Source organism: Trachypithecus francoisi, unplaced genomic scaffold (assembly GCF_009764315.1).
Source record: "Trachypithecus francoisi isolate TF-2019V2 unplaced genomic scaffold, Tfra_2.0 Lachesis_group8, whole genome shotgun sequence".
Classification (NCBI taxonomy): domain Eukaryota; kingdom Metazoa; phylum Chordata; class Mammalia; order Primates; family Cercopithecidae; genus Trachypithecus; species Trachypithecus francoisi.
The window spans coordinates 90357550-90378147 of NW_022681473.1; the positions used below are offsets into that span (position 1 = coordinate 90357550).

The 20598-nt window shown below is 36.8% G+C and overlaps 1 protein-coding gene across 1 annotated transcript in view; it reads left to right on the top strand.

Annotated features, from left to right (window-relative positions):
- CNTN5 (contactin 5) overlaps positions 1–20598 on the top strand; it is a 1344835-nt gene that overhangs the window by 1230871 nt on the left and 93366 nt on the right. Inside the window, exon 17 of the mRNA XM_033204902.1 lies at positions 9887–10045. Coding sequence (XP_033060793.1) covers positions 9887–10045 — 159 coding nt within the window. The remainder of the gene's footprint in view (positions 1–9886; positions 10046–20598) is intronic.

Genomic DNA, 20598 nt, shown 5'->3' on the forward strand with positions numbered 1-20598 from the left:
CAAATCAGTGCTAAAATAGCTATTTGTCATTTAGAAAGTACATTGTACATACATTACCCTATGTATTTTTCACAATGATACAAGGTTGATATTATCATTCTCTTTATAAAATGCAAGGAAACTGAGACTTAATGAGGTTCAGAAATTTTCTGAAAGCTTTTGCATGAAATAGTACTGAAATAAAATTATCCTGACTCTTGGTCCAAATCTCTCTTCTTTAGATCATTTTTTCTTGAAATATAGAGTACATAAAAATTTTCTAGGCATCTTGTACAAAGTACAAATCCTGGGGCTCTAGTCATAGAAGTTGAAATTCAGTAGCTCTTGGGTACAGCTCATAAAATTTGCATTATTTTTTTTAAAACATACCAGAAATTCTGTTGCTCATCACAGTTTGAAAGTTACTAAGAGTCTATTCATTTTTGTTTAGGAAAACAGCATAGAAAGGTGGATATCTAATAAGTAACATTGAACAAATTTGAGAAAGCAGCATAATATAATCCTATTTTTAACATAAATTTAGAGTCTCCTTTCAGAATAATGCTGTAGTTTTGTAAAGATGTATTACTTTTTCTCAGATTTTGATTGGCCAAAAGTAAAAAGAAGTATAAAAATTAAGTCAATGACTATACTAATCTGTTAAGCTAATAAAAATTAATTCAATCACTTATTACAAATCTATTTTAGAACATACTCTGTGTCATGCACTGTCCCCTAGACCCTGGAAATACAATAGTGAGAAAAAATACAAGCACAATTCCAGTCTTCCTGTACCTAAAATCTAAAGAGGAAAGCCACCACTAGTAAAATAGTCACACAAATAAATAGAAAGTCTTCACTGTGATTTCAACTACTGTATGAATGAGAGGTACGTAGTACTATGAATGTATGCAATAGATGAATTTTACTTAGCCGAGACAGTCAGAGAAGTCTGCTCCAAGTGAAGCCTGAGCAAAGATTCAAAATGTGCAGCCTAAATAGGTGTTAAACAGGCAAAGTAAGGAGGGACAGGAGTTTCATGCCGAGGAATCAGGTTATGTAGGTGATAGATTAGATACAGGAATGGGTAGAAGGATAGATAATGATGATGGTAACAGATGAACAAACAGATAATAAAAGTTCAGCTTGATCAAATTGATTGAAAGCAAAATTGCTTTTGGAAAAAAAGGAAGGTAGAACTGTTTGTTTCTCATTTCCATTCTTGAGCACCCCTGGTATAAAGAGTTGGTTATTCTCATGAGACTGAAAACAGTAGGAAAAGGTCACTTAGATTAGATTAGTAAATAGAAAACAAATGTAAGAAAGTCCTCTAGGCATCATGAGTAACATAATGATGGTCAGAAAGTATCTGAGGAGAAGGTAAAGAAGGAATGACCCAATCCCATATGAAGTTGAACTTTGCCAGCCCAGGATGTCAAGAGTACATCAGGAGACATCATCTTGTATAAAAATAAATATTCTATCAATAATACCATACTTCCTAAATAAGAGTATACCATAATTCTTCATAACTTTATTATAAAGGTGAATACATCAGCTTTGCAGGTATTAATATCTAATGTACTATGGAAAGTCTAGTCACATTATTAAATATTATTTTTTATTGAAATATTTTCTCATGACTATTTCTACAAATCCTTTTCCATTGAGTCAACACAAACTGGTCCTTTGTACTGGATGGTTCATTGTAGATGAGTAAACCACATGATAAAAGTAAAAATTAGTCACCATGGCCTGAGTGTTTCAATTTATCTCTCTGCATTAATCTTCCAGACAGTAGCTAAACCTCCTTTTCACTTGGTATTAGGATGTGTTTAGGACTTTGCTTCCATGATTGATTGCCATGCCTGCTTCCCTTTTTTCCAGAGCATATTCCCGCATGTGTTTGGAAATGTCCGTCCTCAAACAGTATTTACAGGATTAAAAATAAAACAATTAGGATAACGAGCATATTTGGTATCAAAATTCTCACTTTAGTTTTAAATGATTTAAAACAAAGTCCTGTTTAATGTTTTGAATACCAGCAAGTTTCAGTTTTTCACTTAAAACTAATATATAGGAGAAACAGCAGGGGTCAGGTAGGGTGGTTCATGCCTGTCATCCCAGCACTTTGAGAGCCCAAGGTTGGGATTACTTGAGGCCAGGAGTTTGAGACCACAGTGGTCAACATAGTGAGACCCCATCTCTATACAAAATTTAAAAATTAGCTGGGAATGGTGGCATGTGCCTGTGTCCCTAGCTACTCAGATGGCTGAGGCAGGAGTATCACTTCAGCCCAGGAGGTCAAGGCAAGAGTCAGCTATCATCATGCCACAGCATTCTAACCTGGGCAACAAAATGAGACCATGTCTCTAAACAAAGAAAAAGAGAAAGAAAAAAAATAGCAGAAAAGTTTCTAAAATCAAATAAAAATGAAGAAAAAAACAATAGATTTATAATGCAAACAGTAATGTATAATAACAGGGGTATTTGTTGAATCAGCAAGTCTCAGAACTTCACAGAAAATGTGACGTTATCTGGTTGAGAAAAAGCCAGAAAAGTTGCTTGGCATGGGGAATTCATCTCAGCATTGGGAGGAGGCTCTAAGAAGCACTCCTCATGAAGGACTGAACAGTCACACCACAAGGACTCTACAACCTGGCACCACTAGTTGCTGTCTACAAGGAGAATGAGCAATAATTTCACAAGAAGTCAACACACAACTTTCTGTTTGTTAGCACATGAATTTATCATAATTTGACATATTTGACCAGTTGTCAAGACTAAAGCCTGTTCCTGATTCAATGATTTTACCTTCAAAGCAAGAAGACTCTTTTTGCCTCTGTTTCTAAGGAGGAATTTTCCACTTTCAAGTACTACTTCCTTATCTGAAAAATAATATGGTTGAACCGATGACTCTGGTTAATTTAAAAATTCTGTGACCCTGTAACATTGCTAAACTGACATATGAAACTGTAGGTCTTTATTTCATGTTACCAGTATGATAGTAAGAGCTTTAAAGATTCCAAGGAGATATATATACACATATACATTTTATTCACTTTTCAGCTTTAAAAGACAATTGATTCTCGAGAGAAGATTTTCTAACTGAACATGAAATCAACAGAAAGAGTTGATCTGATATCAGTCTACAATGCTGGGGAACCCTTGATTGAGGCTAGATTGAATCCATGAGGATTCTGCTCAGGGCTTTTGGTTTGTCATTTGCTCAGCAGTCCTCGCCATGAAGAAATGAACAGACTGCCCATTTTTCAAACTTGACTATTTCCAAATACAGTATTTAATTTAGTGATCCTTTATAACAGCATTGTCCCTGAGGGGAAAAAATAGTTTTCAGATTACTGACCATTTGACACTGAATCATTATAACCAAGTATAAAATTTAATGAGGTTTCTACTAAATGGGTGGCATTTGTATATCATCTGGTCTGTCACACATTGGTCATCACTGAGACGTTTGCTTCTTATTAATCTATCTTCAAAGATGCCTTATGTAAATTAGCTGAAAAAGCCTTTTAGGAGAACTTTTCCTCCCTATTTTAAAAAGTCAAAAAATAGCAAAAGTAGAATTACTAACAGGCCTTAAAAAACAAAGATACTGACTATATTAATAGGTTGATGTAATTCATTCCAAAATATATACAGGAAGCTTATGGCAGGCAGCATTCAGTATATGATGTATAAAAATATTTTTTCAGAAATAAAGCATTAATAAGCCAATTCTAATATAATAACAGTAAATCCTGTTTTCACCTTTTTACGGTAAAAATTTTGTTTAATCTCTCTTAGAAGGTAAATCACACTGCCAAATATTCAGAATATCTGTATGTTCATATATTCATAAAAATATTTCAGATTTACCATCATTTAGCAAAGTTAGCTGTCCATAGGCTATAACACTCTCAGTTTCTAATAATGATGACCCTTATTATTAAATCACATGAAAGGATTATTTTCTTCATTCATGGAGCTAGTCTGTCATTTTTATTACCACCCTAAACTTGGATGAAAGAAAAGCCTGTTAACCCAAATATATTTTGATTTAATAAAAAAGAAACTTAAATTTCATCTCTAATATAATTATATTTTAAAACATTCTTTTACTTGTTAATTCCACACTCAAAATATAACTCCGCTATCCTTTCTTCCTTTATTTATTTTTCCTTCCTTTTTTCCCTTTCTTCGTCTTTCCCTCTACAAATATTTATTGAGGGTCTAATGTATATCACGCATCATGTTGAATGTTCAGACAAGTGGAAGTTACAGAAGAATAAATAGGCACTTTAATGGCTGACTAATATTTCAGGATAAGAATTTAGAATTTAAACATTACACGATTATTGAGCAATTTGTTGTTTACAATGGTTTATAATTATAAATAATTACACAGCCTCAGTCAGTATCTTGGGTATATAAATCTTTGTCCCTGTCACTATTTATTTTCTAAGAACCATATTTGGGCAAGCAGACAAATATCAAAAAGAACAAAGAGGATTTATTATGTTGTAAATTATATATTTTTCCAGCTGAAGGTTTAAAAATTATTTAGATTAATTATTACCTATTATGAAAGCAATATACTTCTTTAAGAGGGCTAATTTAAACATTTTCATAGAACTTTAATACTCTGAGAGGCAAATTATTTTATTTAAATTAACAAAGAGTTGTCTTCCACAGTGTCTCCCATTGGGCCTTGCACATAGGTGGTTGTTAAGTGCCCTTTGAAGAGGTGAATAAATAGAATGGAGGGAATGAAACAGAACAAATGTAACAACATAGAAGAGCTTAAAAAATGAGTTTGTTGGCAATTATTCCTATATAGACATTTTAGCTAAATTTCAAGTCTTTTTCATAATAGTTGAGGGTCCTCCTGACAGAGTTTCATACTGATGAAAATATTCTTTAAGCAAGTTCCAGTTAGCCATTGCTGCCCCAAAATTTATTAGCTTAAAACATCAATCTGTTATTTTGTCTCATGATTTTAGCAGCTGACAGGCCAGGCAATTCTTGCTCGATTTTCTCATGTAGTTGCTGGCTGAAGTTGGAACCATCTGAAAGCTCTTTTGTTTATTGTTTTAATTCACAAATAATAATTGTATGTATTCTGGATGTACATAGTGATGCTTTGATACATATACTGTACAGAGATCAGATCAAGGTAATTAGCATATTCATCATCTCAAACATTTATCATTTGTGTTGGAAACATTCAATATCCTCATTCTTGCTATTTAAAACTATGGATATTGTTAACTATAGTCATCTTACAGTGGTCTATAGCCCTAGAACTTATTCCTCCTGTCTAGCTGTATTTTTGTATCCTTTAACAAATCTCTCCCTATGCTATGCTCCCCCTTCCCCTTCCCAGTTTCTAGTGTCCTCTATCCTTTCTACTTCTATGAGATCCTTTTTTCAGCTTTTACATATAAGTGAGAACATGTGGTGTTTAACTTTCTCTTCCTGGCTTATTTCACTCAGCATAATGTCCTCCAGTTCCATCCATGTTGCCACAAATGACAGAATTACATTCTTTTTATCGCTGAATAGTATTCCATGATGTATATATATCACATTTTCTTTATACATTCATCTGTTGTTGGACTCCTAGGTTGATTCCATATCTTGCCTATTGTGAATAATGCTGCAATAAACATAAGGGTAAAGATGTCTCTGGTACACTGACTTCCTCTTCTTTGGATAAATGCACAATAGTGGGATTGCTGGAACACGTGACAGTTCTCTTTGCAGTTTTTTTTGTTTGTTTGTTTTTTGTTTTTTTTTTGAGACGGAGTCTCGCTCTGTCGCCCAGGCTGGAGTGCAGTGGCCGGATCTCAGCTCACTGCAAGCTCCGCCTCCCGGGTTTATGCCATTCTCCTGCCTCAGCCTCCAGGGTAGCTGGGACTACAGGCGCCCACCACCTCGCCCGGCTAGGTTTTTTTTCGTATGTTTTTAGTAGAGATGGGGTTTCACCGTGTTAGCCAGGATGGTCTCGATCTCCTGACCTCGTGATCCGCCCGTCTCGGCCTCCCAAAGTACTGAGATTACAAGCTTGAGCCACCGCGCCCGGCCCTCTTTGCAGTTTTTTGAGGATCCTCTGTACTGTTCTCCATAGAGGCTATACTAGTTTACATTCCCACCAACAGTGTATAAGACTTCCTTCTTCTCCACATTCTCAACAGCAATCGTTATTTTTGTCCTTTTGATGATAGCCATCCTAACTGGGGTGAGATGATACTTCACGGTGGTTTTGATTTGCATTTCCCTGATTATCAGTGATGCTGACCATTTCTTTCATGTATCTGTTGGTCATTTGTGCATCTTTTGATAAATGTCTTTTCAGATATGACTGTTTTTTAATAGCGTTGTTTGTCTATTTGCTGTTGAGATGTTTGAGTTCCTTGTATATTCTGGATATTAATCCCCTTTCGTGTGAATAGTCTGCAAATATTTTCTTCCATTCTGCAAGTTGTCCTTTCATTCTGTTGATTATTTCATTTGCTGTGAGGAGCTTTTTAGTTTGGTATAATCCTATTTGTTTATTTTTGCTTTTGTTGCCTGTGCTTTCGATATCTTATTCATAAAATCTTTTCCAAAACTCAAGGTCCTGAAGCACTTCCTCTACATTTTTTTCTAGTAGTTTTATTGCTTCTGGTCTTATAGTTAGCTCTTTGATCCATTTTAATTGATTTTTGTATGAGGTGAGAGGTGGGAAGTCTAGTTTGAGCCTTCTGCATGTGGACATCCAATTTTTCCAAAACCATTTAGTGAAGAGACTGTTCTTTCCCTAATGAGGGTCTGATCTGAAGGCCTCTTCACTGACATGTCTCATGCCTGGGCTTGGATGGCTAGAATAGCTGGAATAGCTGGAGGCAATTTGGAGCTCTCTCTCCACAGACCTCTCTAAATGGCTAACTTGGACTTCTTCACAGAATGGCAATTTCAATGTAATTGGACTGACAACTGTCTTTTCCTATAACAAGCATTCCAAGAAACCTGTGGTAAAGATGAAAAGCTTATCCTCAACTCAAAATTCATACACAGTTATTTCTACCATTGTTTACTGGGTCAAACAGTCACAGGCCAGCCCAGATTTAAGGAGGAGAAAAAATTGACTCCACCTTTCAATGACAGAATGGCTTGCATGTTCAGGAAGTAAAGGAAGTGACAGTGGCCACCTTATACACATACAGACTCAAAGTGATTAATGCTTTCTTCAAATGCCATCTCCATCTCTACCACATAAAGTGTGGCTTTCCCTAATACATACATTTTCTCTTTCTTTCCTTTTTTCAGTTGAAGATACTTTCTAAATTAACAGTGAAAACAGTAAAGGTCTGTGTACTCCTTTCTTCTTTCCACAAATTAGGATTTACAATCACATCCAAATTTAAATCTCAGCTGTGCTGTTCCGTAACAGAGTGACTTGAGCAAATAACTTCTCATTAGAATGAACTCTCTGATACCCAGTGCCTACCATAAAACTTAACATATAAGGTTATCGACTAAATAATTTATTATTATTGATTAACTAAGTAATCTCTTTGAGATTCCATTACTTCCTCTATGAAATGGGGATAACAACGCCCACCTCACAGTGACGAAGAAGTAAATGAATAATTTAATGTTTGCAAACACTTAGCGCCTTAATACAGTACAATACAGTGAGATTATCACAGCTATTAGTATTATTATAGTTAGTATTCTTCTATTATATCATTATAATGTATTGTAGGTGCTCCTCCACATCCCTGTCACCACAGTCTAAAAACCTGTTAGACACCTTCTTCAACACCTGGATCTCATCTGTTTTCTTTACCCTATCCTTAGTCACTAGTTTAATGGCTTCAACATTGATATTGGGCGATGCAATAGACATATTTTTTCATAAATCCTAGACCTTATCAACCCTGTAATAATATTCTCAAGTTTGCTTTAGATAAACAAAAACCAACTTCTTACTCAAAAACCACCCTACCTCTAAATTCACAAATCTGTCAATTTTCTCTTGCAACGCAATTCCTACTCTTATATTTTCCTCCCATAACAATCCAGTCTCCTTGACTCCTTTCTTTTATTCTAGTCTGTCAGCCCCATTCTGGCTTCATCTGACTTGACTCCATGGCTACCCACAGCATCGTCATATTTGATGATAAAAAATATCAGAATTACAAACTCCCAAGGCTGAATGGATGCTACTGACTACTATCCTGGTCTTGGTCCTGACTTTCCTGTCTTTACTGAATTGGTCAGTTTCACTTCAAAATGATACCGTCTAACCAAACTTGAACTCTAGTACTATTCTAGAATCTTTTTATTTTCTCTTTGTTGCATCCTTCCACTTTTATCATGTGCCATTCCAAAACTTTCCTGTTATCCTCCAGCCCCCAATCTAATTTCCCCCAATCACCCTAACTTTTGTAGACAGTCTTATATTCTTAAGTTTAAAAAAATGAGTACCTTCCAAAATGTGCTCTCTCAACTTTTCCCCTTACCATCTCGAAAACTTTAGTTATTTTTCTGTTTCTTCCTTCATTTAACTTAGAGGAAAAAAATGTCATTTCTTCTCAAGATTGCTCTCTAGACCTTTGCCCACAATCCCATCTTTTGGTCACCCTCCTGACAGAATAGTCTCTATCTTCTATATCTTTAGTCTCTTGCATCTGCTGGTGGTTCTTCTCAGCCTTGGTTTAAAACACACACACACACACCACACACACACACACACACACTTCATTCCTTATTTGCTAAAAATGTCATTTGCCCCAGTGAGGCTTTTAAACTTTTTCTCCATCTTACTGAACCTGTATTGTTGATATTCTGTATTCAAAAGTCTTCACCAACTCCTCCATCTATTCAGCATGCAACCATTTCTTAGCGTTTGGCTCATATCCCTTAATCAACAAATCCACATAGCACTTGCTACATAAAGCCCAACTCAGAAAATACTTAAGTTTTTGACATTCAAAATAAAGCATTATTGTGACTTTAATTGTCCATACAATGGACTGAAAGAACTGGCATTGCTTTGTAGCCACTAAAATATAAATAGCTGTGCAATTTTAAAATACTATTCAAAATCACCACTAGAAATAAAAATACAATGGCACATTTCTCCTCAAATCTGATTATAATTGGCTCTTAAAGATGAAGTCCATATGCACACAGATTAGTCAATAGTATTCTATACCATTCTTTCATAATCAAAAGGGAATTAATCCCCTTTCACTCACAACCTTCCCACTCCAACCAAGAAAAAAAGGAAGCTAATCACAGATCACAGTCTCCTTTGAACTCCCTACAGAACTTTATATATGCCTCATGTCTGGCATATGTCCTTACCTTGTCTATAGTATCATGATTTCAGAACCTTTTGTATCTCCCTTGTTAGAGTCTAAGCTCTGTGTACTTGATAGTACACATCAGAGGGCTTGTATATTGTATGTTCTCTGAACATGAACATTAGCTCTATCCACTTGTAGTATTTTAGTAAGGATGAGATTTTCTTTGTCACTGATAGCATTGCCTATGATTTTCTGTTGCTGCCTCTGTAAACTGTGATTGATTTCAGCAGCTACATTTGATATTGGCATTCACATCTTTGTATGTGTTTCTCATTACTTTTTTCTTTTTCTATAAAATATAATGCTAATTGGTAACTGCCTCTGGGCACAAAGTATCAGAAAGAAATCAAATCTACAATTAAGTTTCCCCCAGAAATCCTAGACTCCAACTTGCATCCATGATTTTTGTTGTCAATTTTCATTACTAAATTCATATTTCATTAAGATGATTACATAGTTTGATAGGCTACATATTGGAAATATAATTTCTCATGGCTCCTGATAATACTCTGTGCTTAACTTTATCCATTGCCTTTGGCCTATAGGTCCCCCAGGCCCACCTGGGATAGTAATTGTTGAGGAAATCACCGAAAGTACAGCCACACTATCCTGGAGCCCAGCAGCTGACAATCACAGCCCAATCTCCTCCTACAACCTTCAAGCTCGCAGCCCATTTTCGCTGGGCTGGCAAACAGTAAAGACAGGTAAGAGGCACTAATGCAACATCAGATATAACCAGAGTGATCTTCTATCTCATAAGCTATATTTGGCTAAGTTCTTACTAGGACCTTCTTTGGATTTTGAAATGTCTTTATTATTTTTCACAATATTGACAACTCTTTGCTACATTTTATGAACCTGAGAAGACCAAGGTACCTTGCTTTCCTCTTTTCAGTTCCCAAAGAGGGACCATATCATGTTGGCTTATTTGTTCGTTGAAATAACCTTAAACTCACATAGAAGTTGCAAAAATAGTACAGAGTTCCTGTGGATCCATTCCCCAGCTTCCTGCCATGATAAAATCTTACATAACCATAGTACAATTACCAAATCAGGAGATGATGTTGGTGAATCGATGTTAACTAAGTTTCAGACCTTATTAGGATCCCACTAGTTTTGATATGCAATTATTTTAGTGTATACTTATATGAGATTCTATGAAATTTTATTATGCAGACTCAAGTAACCACCGAGACAATTCGGATATAGATCAGTTTCATTAGCTCAGTTCCTTGTGCTACTCCTTTCTAGTCATGTATCTGTTTTATTTATAAAAAGAAAATCTAGTGGCTGGCAAGATGGCTGAATAGGAACATCTCTGGTCTGCAGCTCCCAGTGAGATTAACGCAGAAGATGGGTGATTTCTGCATTTCCAACTGAGGTACTAAGCTCATCTCATTGGGACTGATTAGATAGTGGGTGCAGCCCATGGAGGGCAAGTTGAAGCAGGAAGCATAAGGGGTCAGAGAACTCCCTCCCTTAGCCAAGAGAAACTGTGAGGGACTGTGCCATGAGGAACAGTGCACACCAGCCCAGATACTACACTTTACCCAGAGTCTTCACACCCCACAGACTAGTAGATTCCCTCAGGGGTCTATGGCACCAGAGCCCTGGGTTTCAAGCAGAAAACTGGGCAGCCATTTGGGCAGACACCGAGCTAGTTGCAGCAGTGCTTTTTCATACCCCAGTGGCTCCTGGAACACTAGTGAGACAGACCATTCACTCTCCTAGAAAGGGGGCTGAAGCCAGAGAGCCAAGTGGTCTAGCTCAGCAGATCCCACCCCCACGGAGCCCAGCAAGCTATAAGATCCACTGGCTTAAAATTCTCAACAGTCTGAAGTTGACTCCCTACTGGGAGTTGTGACTGACACCTCATAAAGGAGAGCTCTGGCTGGCATCTGGTGGTGCCCCTCTGGGACTAAGCTTCCAGAGGAAGAAACAAGCATCAATCTTTGCTGTCCTGCACCCTCTGCTGGTGATACCCAGGCAAACTAGGTCTGGAGTGGACCTCCAGCAAACTCCAGCAGACCTGCAGCAGAGGGACCTTACTGTTAGAAGGAAAACAAACAAACAGAAAGGAATAGCACCAACATTAACAAAAAGGACGTCCACACAGAAACCCCATCTGAAGGTCCAAAAACCAAAGATAGATAAATCCATGAAGATGAGGAAAAAACAGCACAAAAAGGCTGAAAATTCCAAAAACCAGAACACCTCTTTTCCTCCAAAGGATCACAACTCCTCGCCAAAACGCGAACAAAACTGGACGGAGAATGAATATCACGAATTGACAGAAATAGGTAACAGAAGGTGGGTAATAACAAACTCCTCCAAGCTAAAGGAGCATGTTCTAACCCAATGCAAGGAAGCTAAGGACCTTGAAAAAAGGTTAGATAAATTACTAACTAAAATAACCAGTTTAGAGAAGAACATAAATTACCTGATGGACCTGAAAAACACAGCACGAGGACTTTGTGAAGCATAAACAAGTATCAATAGCCAAATCGATCAAGTGGAAGAAAGGATATCAAAAATTGAAGATCAACTTAATGAAATAAAGCATGGAGACAAGATTAGAGAAAAAATAATGAAAAGGAATGAACAAAGCCTCCAATATGGGACTATGTGAAAAGACCAAACATACGTTTGATTGGCGTACCTGAAAGTGACAGGGAGAAGGGAACCAAGTTGTAAAACACTCCTCAGGATATTATCTAGGAGAACTTCCCCAACCTAGCAAGACAGGCCAACATTCAAATTCAGGAAATAGAGAGAATACCACAAAGATACTCCTCGAGAAGTGAAACCCCAAGACACGTAATTGTCAGATTCACTAAGGTTGAAATGAAGGAAAAAATGTTATGGGCAGCCAGAGAGAAAGGTCAAGTTACCCAGAAAGAGAATCCCATCAGTCTAACAGTGGATCTCTCTGCAGAAACCCTACAAGCTAGAAGACAGGGGGGACCAATATTCAACATTCTTAAAGAAAAGAATTGTCAACCCAGTATTTCATATCCAGCCAAACTAAGCTTTATAACAGAAGGAGAAATACAATCCTTTACAGATAAGCAAATGCTGAGAGATGTTATCACCACCAGGCCTGCCTCACAAGAGATCCTGAAGGAAGCACTCAATATGGAAAGGAAAAACAGATACAGCCACTGCAAAAACATGCCACATTGTAAAGACCACAGACACTATGAAGAAACTGAATCAACTAACAGGCAAAATAACCAGCTAGCATCATAATGACAGGATTGAATTCACACATAACAATATTAACCTTAAATATAAATGGGCTAAATGCCCCAATTAAAAGACACAGACTGACAAATTGGATAAAGGGTCAAGACCCATCAGTGTGCTATATTCAGGAGACCCATCTCACATGCAAAGACACACAAAGGCTCAAAATAAAGGTATAGAGAATGATTTACCAAGCAAATGAAAAGCAAAAAAAAAGCAGAGGTTGCAATTCTGGTTTCTGATAAAACAGACTTTAAACCAACAAAGATCAAAAAAGACAAGGGCATTATATAATGGTAAAGGGATCAATGCAAAAAGAAGAGCTAACTATCCTAAGTATATATGCACCCAATACAGGAGCAGCCAGATTCATAAAGCAAGTTCTTAGAGACCTACAAAGAGACTTAGACTCCCACACAATAATACTGGGAGACTTTAACACCCCACTATCAATATTAGACAAAGGAACAAGACAGAAAATTAACAAGGATATTCAGGACTTGAACTCTGCTCTGGACCAAGCGGACCTTATAAACATCTACAGAACTCTCCACCTCACATAAACAGAATATACATTCTTCTCAGGACCACATCACACTTATTCAAAAATTGACCACATAATTGGAAGTAAAACACTCCTCAGCAAATGCAAAATAATGGAAGTAATAACAAACAGTCTCTCACACCACAGTGCAATCAAACTAGAACTCAGGATTAACAAATTCACTCAAAATCACACAATTGCATGGAAACTGAACAACCTGCTCCTGAATGACTACTGGGTAAATAATGAAATTAAGGCAGAAATAAATAAGTTCTTTGAAATCAATGAGAACAAAGAGACAACATACTAGAATCTCTGGGACACAGCTAAAGCATTGTTTAGAAGGAAGTTTATAGCACTAAATGCCCACAGGAGAAAGTGGGAAATATCTAAAATGGACACCCTAAGCTCACAATTAAAACATAGAGGAGCAAGAGCCAACAAATTCAAAAACTAGCAGAAGACAAGAAATAACTAAAACCACAGTAGAAATGAAGGAGATGGAGAAACAAAAACCCCTTCAAAGAATCAATGAATCCAGGAGCTGATGTTTTGAAAAGATTAACCAAATAGATAGACCACTAGCCAAATTATTAAAGAAGAAAAGAGAGAAGAATCAAATAGACACAGTAAAAAATGATAAAGGGGATGTCACCACTGATCCCACAGAAATACAAACTACCATCAGAGAATACTGTAAACACCTCTATGCAAATAAACTAGAAAATCTAGAAGAAATGGATCAACTCCAAAACACCTATACCCTCCCAAGAAGAAACCAAGAAGAATTCAAATCCCTGAATAGACCAGTAATAAGTTCTGAAATTGAGGTAGTAATTAACAGCCTACCAACCAAAGAAGCCCAGGACCAGAGAGATTCACAGCCTATTTCTCCCAGAGGTATAAAGAGAAGCTGGTACCATTCTTTCTGAAACTATTCCAAACATTAGAGAAAGAGGGACTCCTCCCTAACTCATTTTACGAGGTTAATATCATCCTGATACCAAAACCTGACAGAGGCACAACAAAAAAAAGAAAATTTCAGGCCAATATCCCTGATGAATATCAATGGAAGAATCCTCAGTAAAATACTGGCAAATCAAATACAGTAGCACGTCCAAAAGCTTATCCAAAATGATCAAGTCAGCTTCATTCCTGGGATTCAAGGCTGGTTCAACATATGCAAATCAATAAACATAATCCATTGCATAAACAGAATCAATGACAAAAACCACATGATTACCTCAATAGATGCACAAAAGGACTTTAATAAAAGTCAACAACCCTTCATGGTAAAAACTCTCAATAAAACAGGTACTGATGGAACATATCTCAAAATAGGAAGTTATTTAGGATAAACACTCAGCTAATATCATACTAAATGGGCAAAAAATGGAAGCATTCCCTATGAAAACCAGCACAAGACAAGGATGCCCTCCCTCAGCATTCCTAGTCAACATAGTATCGAAAGTTTTGGCCAGGGCAATCAGGCAAGAGAAAGAAATAAAAGGTATTCAAATAGGAAGAGAGGAAGTAAAATTGTTCCTGTTTGCACATGACGTAATTGTATATTTAGAAAACCCCATTGTCTCCTCCCAAAACCTCCTTAAGCTGATAAGCAACTTCAGCAAAGTCTCAGGATACAAAATCAATGTGCAAAAATTACAAGCATTTGTATATACCAATAATAGAGAGCCAAATCATGAGCGAACTAGTGAACTCCCATTCACAATTGCCACAAATAGAATACAATTCCTAGGAATACAACTTACAAGGGATGTGAAGGACCTCTTCAAAGAGAACTACAAACTACTGCTCCAGGAAATAACAGAGTACACAAACAAATGGAAAAACATTCCATGCTCTTGGATAGGAGGCATCAATATCATGAAAATGGCCATACTGCCCAAAGAAATTAATAGATTCAATGCTGTCCCCATCAAGCTACCATTGACTTTCTTCACAGAATTATAAAAAACTACTTTGAATTTCATATGGAACCAAAAAAGAGCCTGCATAGCCAAGACAATCCTAAGCAAAAAGAACAAACCTGGAAGCATCACACTACCTGACCTGAAACTCTACTATTAGGCTACAGTAACCAAAACAGCATGGTACTAGTAACAAAACAGATATATAGACCAATGGAGCAGAACAGAGGTCTCAGAAATAACACCACACATCTAAAACATCTGATCTTTGACAAACCTTACAAAACCAATGGGGAAAGGATTCCCTATTTAATAAATGGTGTTGGGAACACTGACTAACCATATGCAGAAAACAGCAACTGGACCCCTTCCTTACACCTTATACAGAAATTAACTCAAGATGGATTAAAGACTTAAATTAAGACCTAAAACCATAAACACCCTAGAAGAAAACCCAGGCAATACCATTCAGGACATAGGCATGGGCAAAAACTTCATTGCCAAAAGCAATGGCAACAAAAGTCAAAATTGACTAATGGGATCTAATTAAACTAAAGATCTTCTGCACAGTGAAAGAAACTTTCATCATAGTGAACAGCCAACCTACAGAATGGGAGAAAATTTTTGCAATCTATCCATCTGACAAAGGGCTAGTATCCAGAATCTACAAAGAACTTAAACAAATTGACAAAAAAAAAAAAAAACATCAAAAAGTGGGCAAAGGATGTGAACAGGTACTTCTCCAAAAGAAGACATTTATGCAGCCAACAATCGTATGAAAAAAAAGCTCATCATAACTCGTCATTAGGGAAATGTAAATCAAAACCACAATGAGATACCATCTCACGCGAGTTAGAATGGTGATCATTAAAAAGTCAGGAAACAACAGATGCTGGAGAGGATGTGGAGAAATAGAAATGGTTTTACACTGTTGGTGAGAGTTTACACTCCCACCACAATTAGTTCAATTAGTTCAACCATTGTGGAAGACAGTGTGACGATTCCTCAAGGATACAGAATCAGGAATATCATTAAACCCAGCAATCCCATTACTGGGTATATATCCAGAGGATTATAAATCATTGTACTATAAAGACACATACACACATATGTTTACTGCAGCACTATTCACAATAGCAAAGACTTGGAACCAACCCAAATGGCCATCAGTGATAGCCTGGATAAAGAAAATGTGACACATATATGCCATGGAATACTATGCAGCCATAAAAAAGAATGAGTTCACGTCCTTTGCAGGGACATTGATGCAGCTGGAAACCATCATTCTCAGCAAACTAACACACGAACAGAAAACCAAACACCGCTTGTTCTCACTCATAAGTGGGAGTTGACGAAGGAGAACACATTGACACGGGGAAGGGAACATCACACACTGGGGCCTGCCAGGGGGTGGGGGCTTAAGGGAGGGATAGCATTAGGATAAATAGTTAATGTAGATGACGGGTTGACGGGTGGAGCAAACCACTATGGCGTGTGTATACCTATGTAACAAACCTGCCTGTTCTGTGCATGTTTCCCAGAACTTGAAGTATAATAAAAAAAGAAAATCTAATATAAAATTACACTGCACACCATTTTAATGCCTGCTTCCAAGATGTTTGCATTATAGTTGTATTATTTTAAAAAAATTTTTCGGCCGGGCGCGGTGGCTCAAGCCTGTAATCCCAGCACTTTGGGAGGCCGAGACGGGCGGATCACGAGGTCAGGAGATCCAGACCATCCTGGCTAACACGGTGAAACCCCGTCTCTACTAAAAAAATACAAAAAACGAGCCGGGGGAGGTGGGGGGCGCCTGTAGTCCCAGCTACTCTGGAGGCTGAGGCAGGAGAATGGCGTAAACCCGGGAGGCGGAGCTTGCAGTGAGCTGAGATCAGGCCACTGCAATCCAGCCCGGGCGACAGAGCGAGACTCCAGCTCAAAAAAAAAAAAAAAAAAAAAATTCATCTCTAATCATTTTCTTTTCATTTTACAATTTCTCGTATCTCTCCAAATGTGGCTGTCCAGCAGGGATATGTAAAAATCACACTTACTTGATAGTTATTAGACATTTATTAAACATATTGGTATTTGAAAAGTGTACAGTAAGTCTACAGAATAGAATCTTTAGAAGCAATGGTACATACTGAGTAACAACTGTGTTTTTGTTTTAAAGTCTAATGACCTCTATTGACCTATTTAGAAATTAAATATAGAAATCAGTAAAATATTTGAGTGCAGTAACCTTAAAACTCAACCAGAATTTTATGAGGGTAAAGTGGTTCATTTTATTGTATAGGTAAATGAAATTTGAGTTTTTGTATGAAACATCGTAATATCAGAAAGATAAAATTTCTTTATCTATATGCAGAATTTGATTCAGAATTTCTTTGATATTTAGGCTCCTGCATTAAGTTAGACCTCAGTTTGATCATTATAGTGTCTATAAACATATTCATTATGCACATATACATATTTATTTTGTATTATAGATAATTGCTCATATCAGCCTCATTCCTGGATCCATTATAACCCTGTGATACCTTTAAAGACCCCCAAATTGGGGAATCTCTAGGTATGGTAGTTAATTCAGGAAGGACAAATTTAAACCACATGAGCAGATTTACTCAGAAATTCTTATAACCTTCAACCCTGTGCTTCAATCTTATTCTGAGTGTGACAGCTTAAATCTTTGGCTCTGCAGCCAGGAAATGACCTCAACTTCAGATCTGGTGTTGTGCACTCACCTAACTCATCCTCTTCCCTACAGCCATGCTCCCTATCTGCTCTTGCCACACTACCCATGCAAGTTACTTTTGGAGAAGTTTTCCTTGTGGATACATTGCAATACATGCGTATTTTATTACTCATCCTATGCCCATAGCAATCCAGTACATATCTTCTACCTGCTACATCCATGCTTTGCTAGTTACACTTATGTTCTGACTCTTGCCTATGGTTTTCTCAGTTCACCTGTTTTTACTTATTGTTTATATATACATATGTTTATATATATACATATATAGTGTGTGTATATAAAAACATACATATTCATGTGTCTGTGGAGGATTTAGGCATTTGAATTAAATGTCATTCTTTTGTTTGTTTTAGAAGTCCCTACTGTAAAGTTGCATCTTTCTAATACTATTTGAATGCTAGAAATATTTTTAAATTTTTATTTTACTTTAAGTTCTGGGATGCATGTGCAGAATGTGCAGGTTTGTTACATAGGTATATGTGTGCCATGGTGGTTTGCTGTGCCTATCAACCTGTCATGTAGGTTTTAAGCCCCACATGCATTAGCTGTTTGTCCTGATGGTCCTGATGCTCCTGCTGCTCTCCCCTCCCCTCATTCCCTGACAAGTCCCAGTGTGTGTTGTTTCTTTTCCTGTGTCCATGTGTCCTCATTTTTCAGCTCCCACTTATGAGTGAGAACATGTGGTGTTTGGTTTTCTATTCCTGTGTTAGTTTGTTGAGGATGATGACTTCCAGTTTCACCCATGTCCTGGCAAAGAACATGAACTCATTCTTTTTTCATGACTACATAATACTTCATGGTGTATATGTGTCACATTTCCTTTACCCAGTCTATTATTTATGGGCATTTGGGTTGGTTCCACGTCTCTACTAATGTAAATAGTGCTGCAATAAACATACACGTGCATGTATCTTTATAGTAGAATGATTTGTATTCCTTTGGATATATACCCAGTAATGGATTGCTGGGTCAAATGGTATTTCTGTTTCTAGATCCTTGAGGAATCACCACACTATCTTCCCCAAGGGTCGAGCTAATTTACATTCCCACCAACAGTGTAAAAGTGTTCCTATTTCTCCACAGCCTCATCAGCATCTGTTTTTTCTTGACTATTTAGTAACCGCCATTCTGACTGGCATGAGATGGTATCTCATTGTAGTTTTGATTTGCATTTCTCTAATGATCAGTGATGGGTTGAGCTTTTTTTATATATGTTTGTTGGTCACACAAATGTCTTTTTTTGAGAAGTGTCTGTTCATATCTTTTGCCCACTTTTTGATGGTGATATTTTTCAGAGTTCTTTTTTAATTCAATTCAGCAAGAACAACACTTCTAAAAACCCTGTAATTGTGCTGTACTGATAAAAATGTTTTCCTTCAGAAAAAGATTTCTGCAAGTGATCAATTGTATTTACCCTTCATGGTTCTAGGGCTCTCACTAGATGTGTCCTCTTCTAACTCATTTCTCCAAATGCACCATTAATTGCACCTATTGGCAGAGGCATGCTGTCCTCAGGGCAAGCCTAATGAAGTGCTGTCCACAAGATTTACATGCTCCAAAATAGGTTTTTTAGATGCTTCCTGGTTTTAGTACCATGCTCATTCTCATAGTTTCTTTCATGCCTATGATGGGGAAATAAGTCTCTCTGGAACCACACCGGCTCCACTGGGTCATGGGCCTTTTGGTTTCATAGTTGCTCCCTCATTCTAAATTAATTTCAGTCAAAATAAACTCTAATTTAACAATATCCATTAGAAAAAAAAAATGAATCTGGAGTTTAAACTTGCTGATACAATTAATGCAATTGATAATCTACTATTTGAAAAGCCTTTAAAACATACCAAAATGAGCATAAAAAATAATGAGTTTCTCATTTGTGGAAAATGAAGTCAGAGGTTCCACATGAACTCTCTAGCTGAGCACATCTTGGAATTAATGTATGAATACCGCCTCCTGCAAATGAGACTAAAATGTAAATAAGAATAACGTATTTATTTTGAAAAAAGTATGCAAACAGCCATAACAAATAGATCATTTCACTTGCAGACCTCTTTTCCACTCAAGCAAATGGCTTTTGATTTAGAAAACTGACTTTCTTTTTTATACTACTGAGAAGCATTAGCTGATGTAATTTTTGATTATGTCTACCTAGGAATATCAAATGGCCTATAATCACAGAATTCATTGGTCTTTGTTTACTTAACTCAGATATGCTTCTTAAATATTCTTACATCAGTGGATATGTCTTCTACTGTGGATATTTTTGCACAGATTGATTGGTTCCATTTTTCAACCGAACAGATTTATTTGGTATTTTATTAATTAAATTGGTGGCTGAGTTTAGGTGGCACATACTTGTGATCTCAGCACTTTGAGACATCCTGAGGTGGGAGGATCACTTAGGGCCAGGAGATTGAGACCAGTCTGGACAATAGAATAAGATCTTTTCTCAAAATAAATAGTCTTGGATGTGATTCTTTTGCTTGGAAAGGCATTTCAACAAGATGCTTCCCCTAAGTCAATATAAGATCTTCCACTGTCTTTAGTTGCTGTCATGTTCTCTCTGATGCACAATGTTTTCTTTGAAACCAACTTGTCCCTAAAGTTCTGGAAATAATATCTTTATTAAAAGATGCTTCAAGACTTTTACAATGCTTATTTTGGTATAAATCTTCCATTATTCTTCATCTCCACAATATTGCATTTCAAATCAAAATCCTAATTGTATAAAAAAGAAAATTTTTACTTTCTTTCATATTGCATTTTGTTTCACGAAAAATA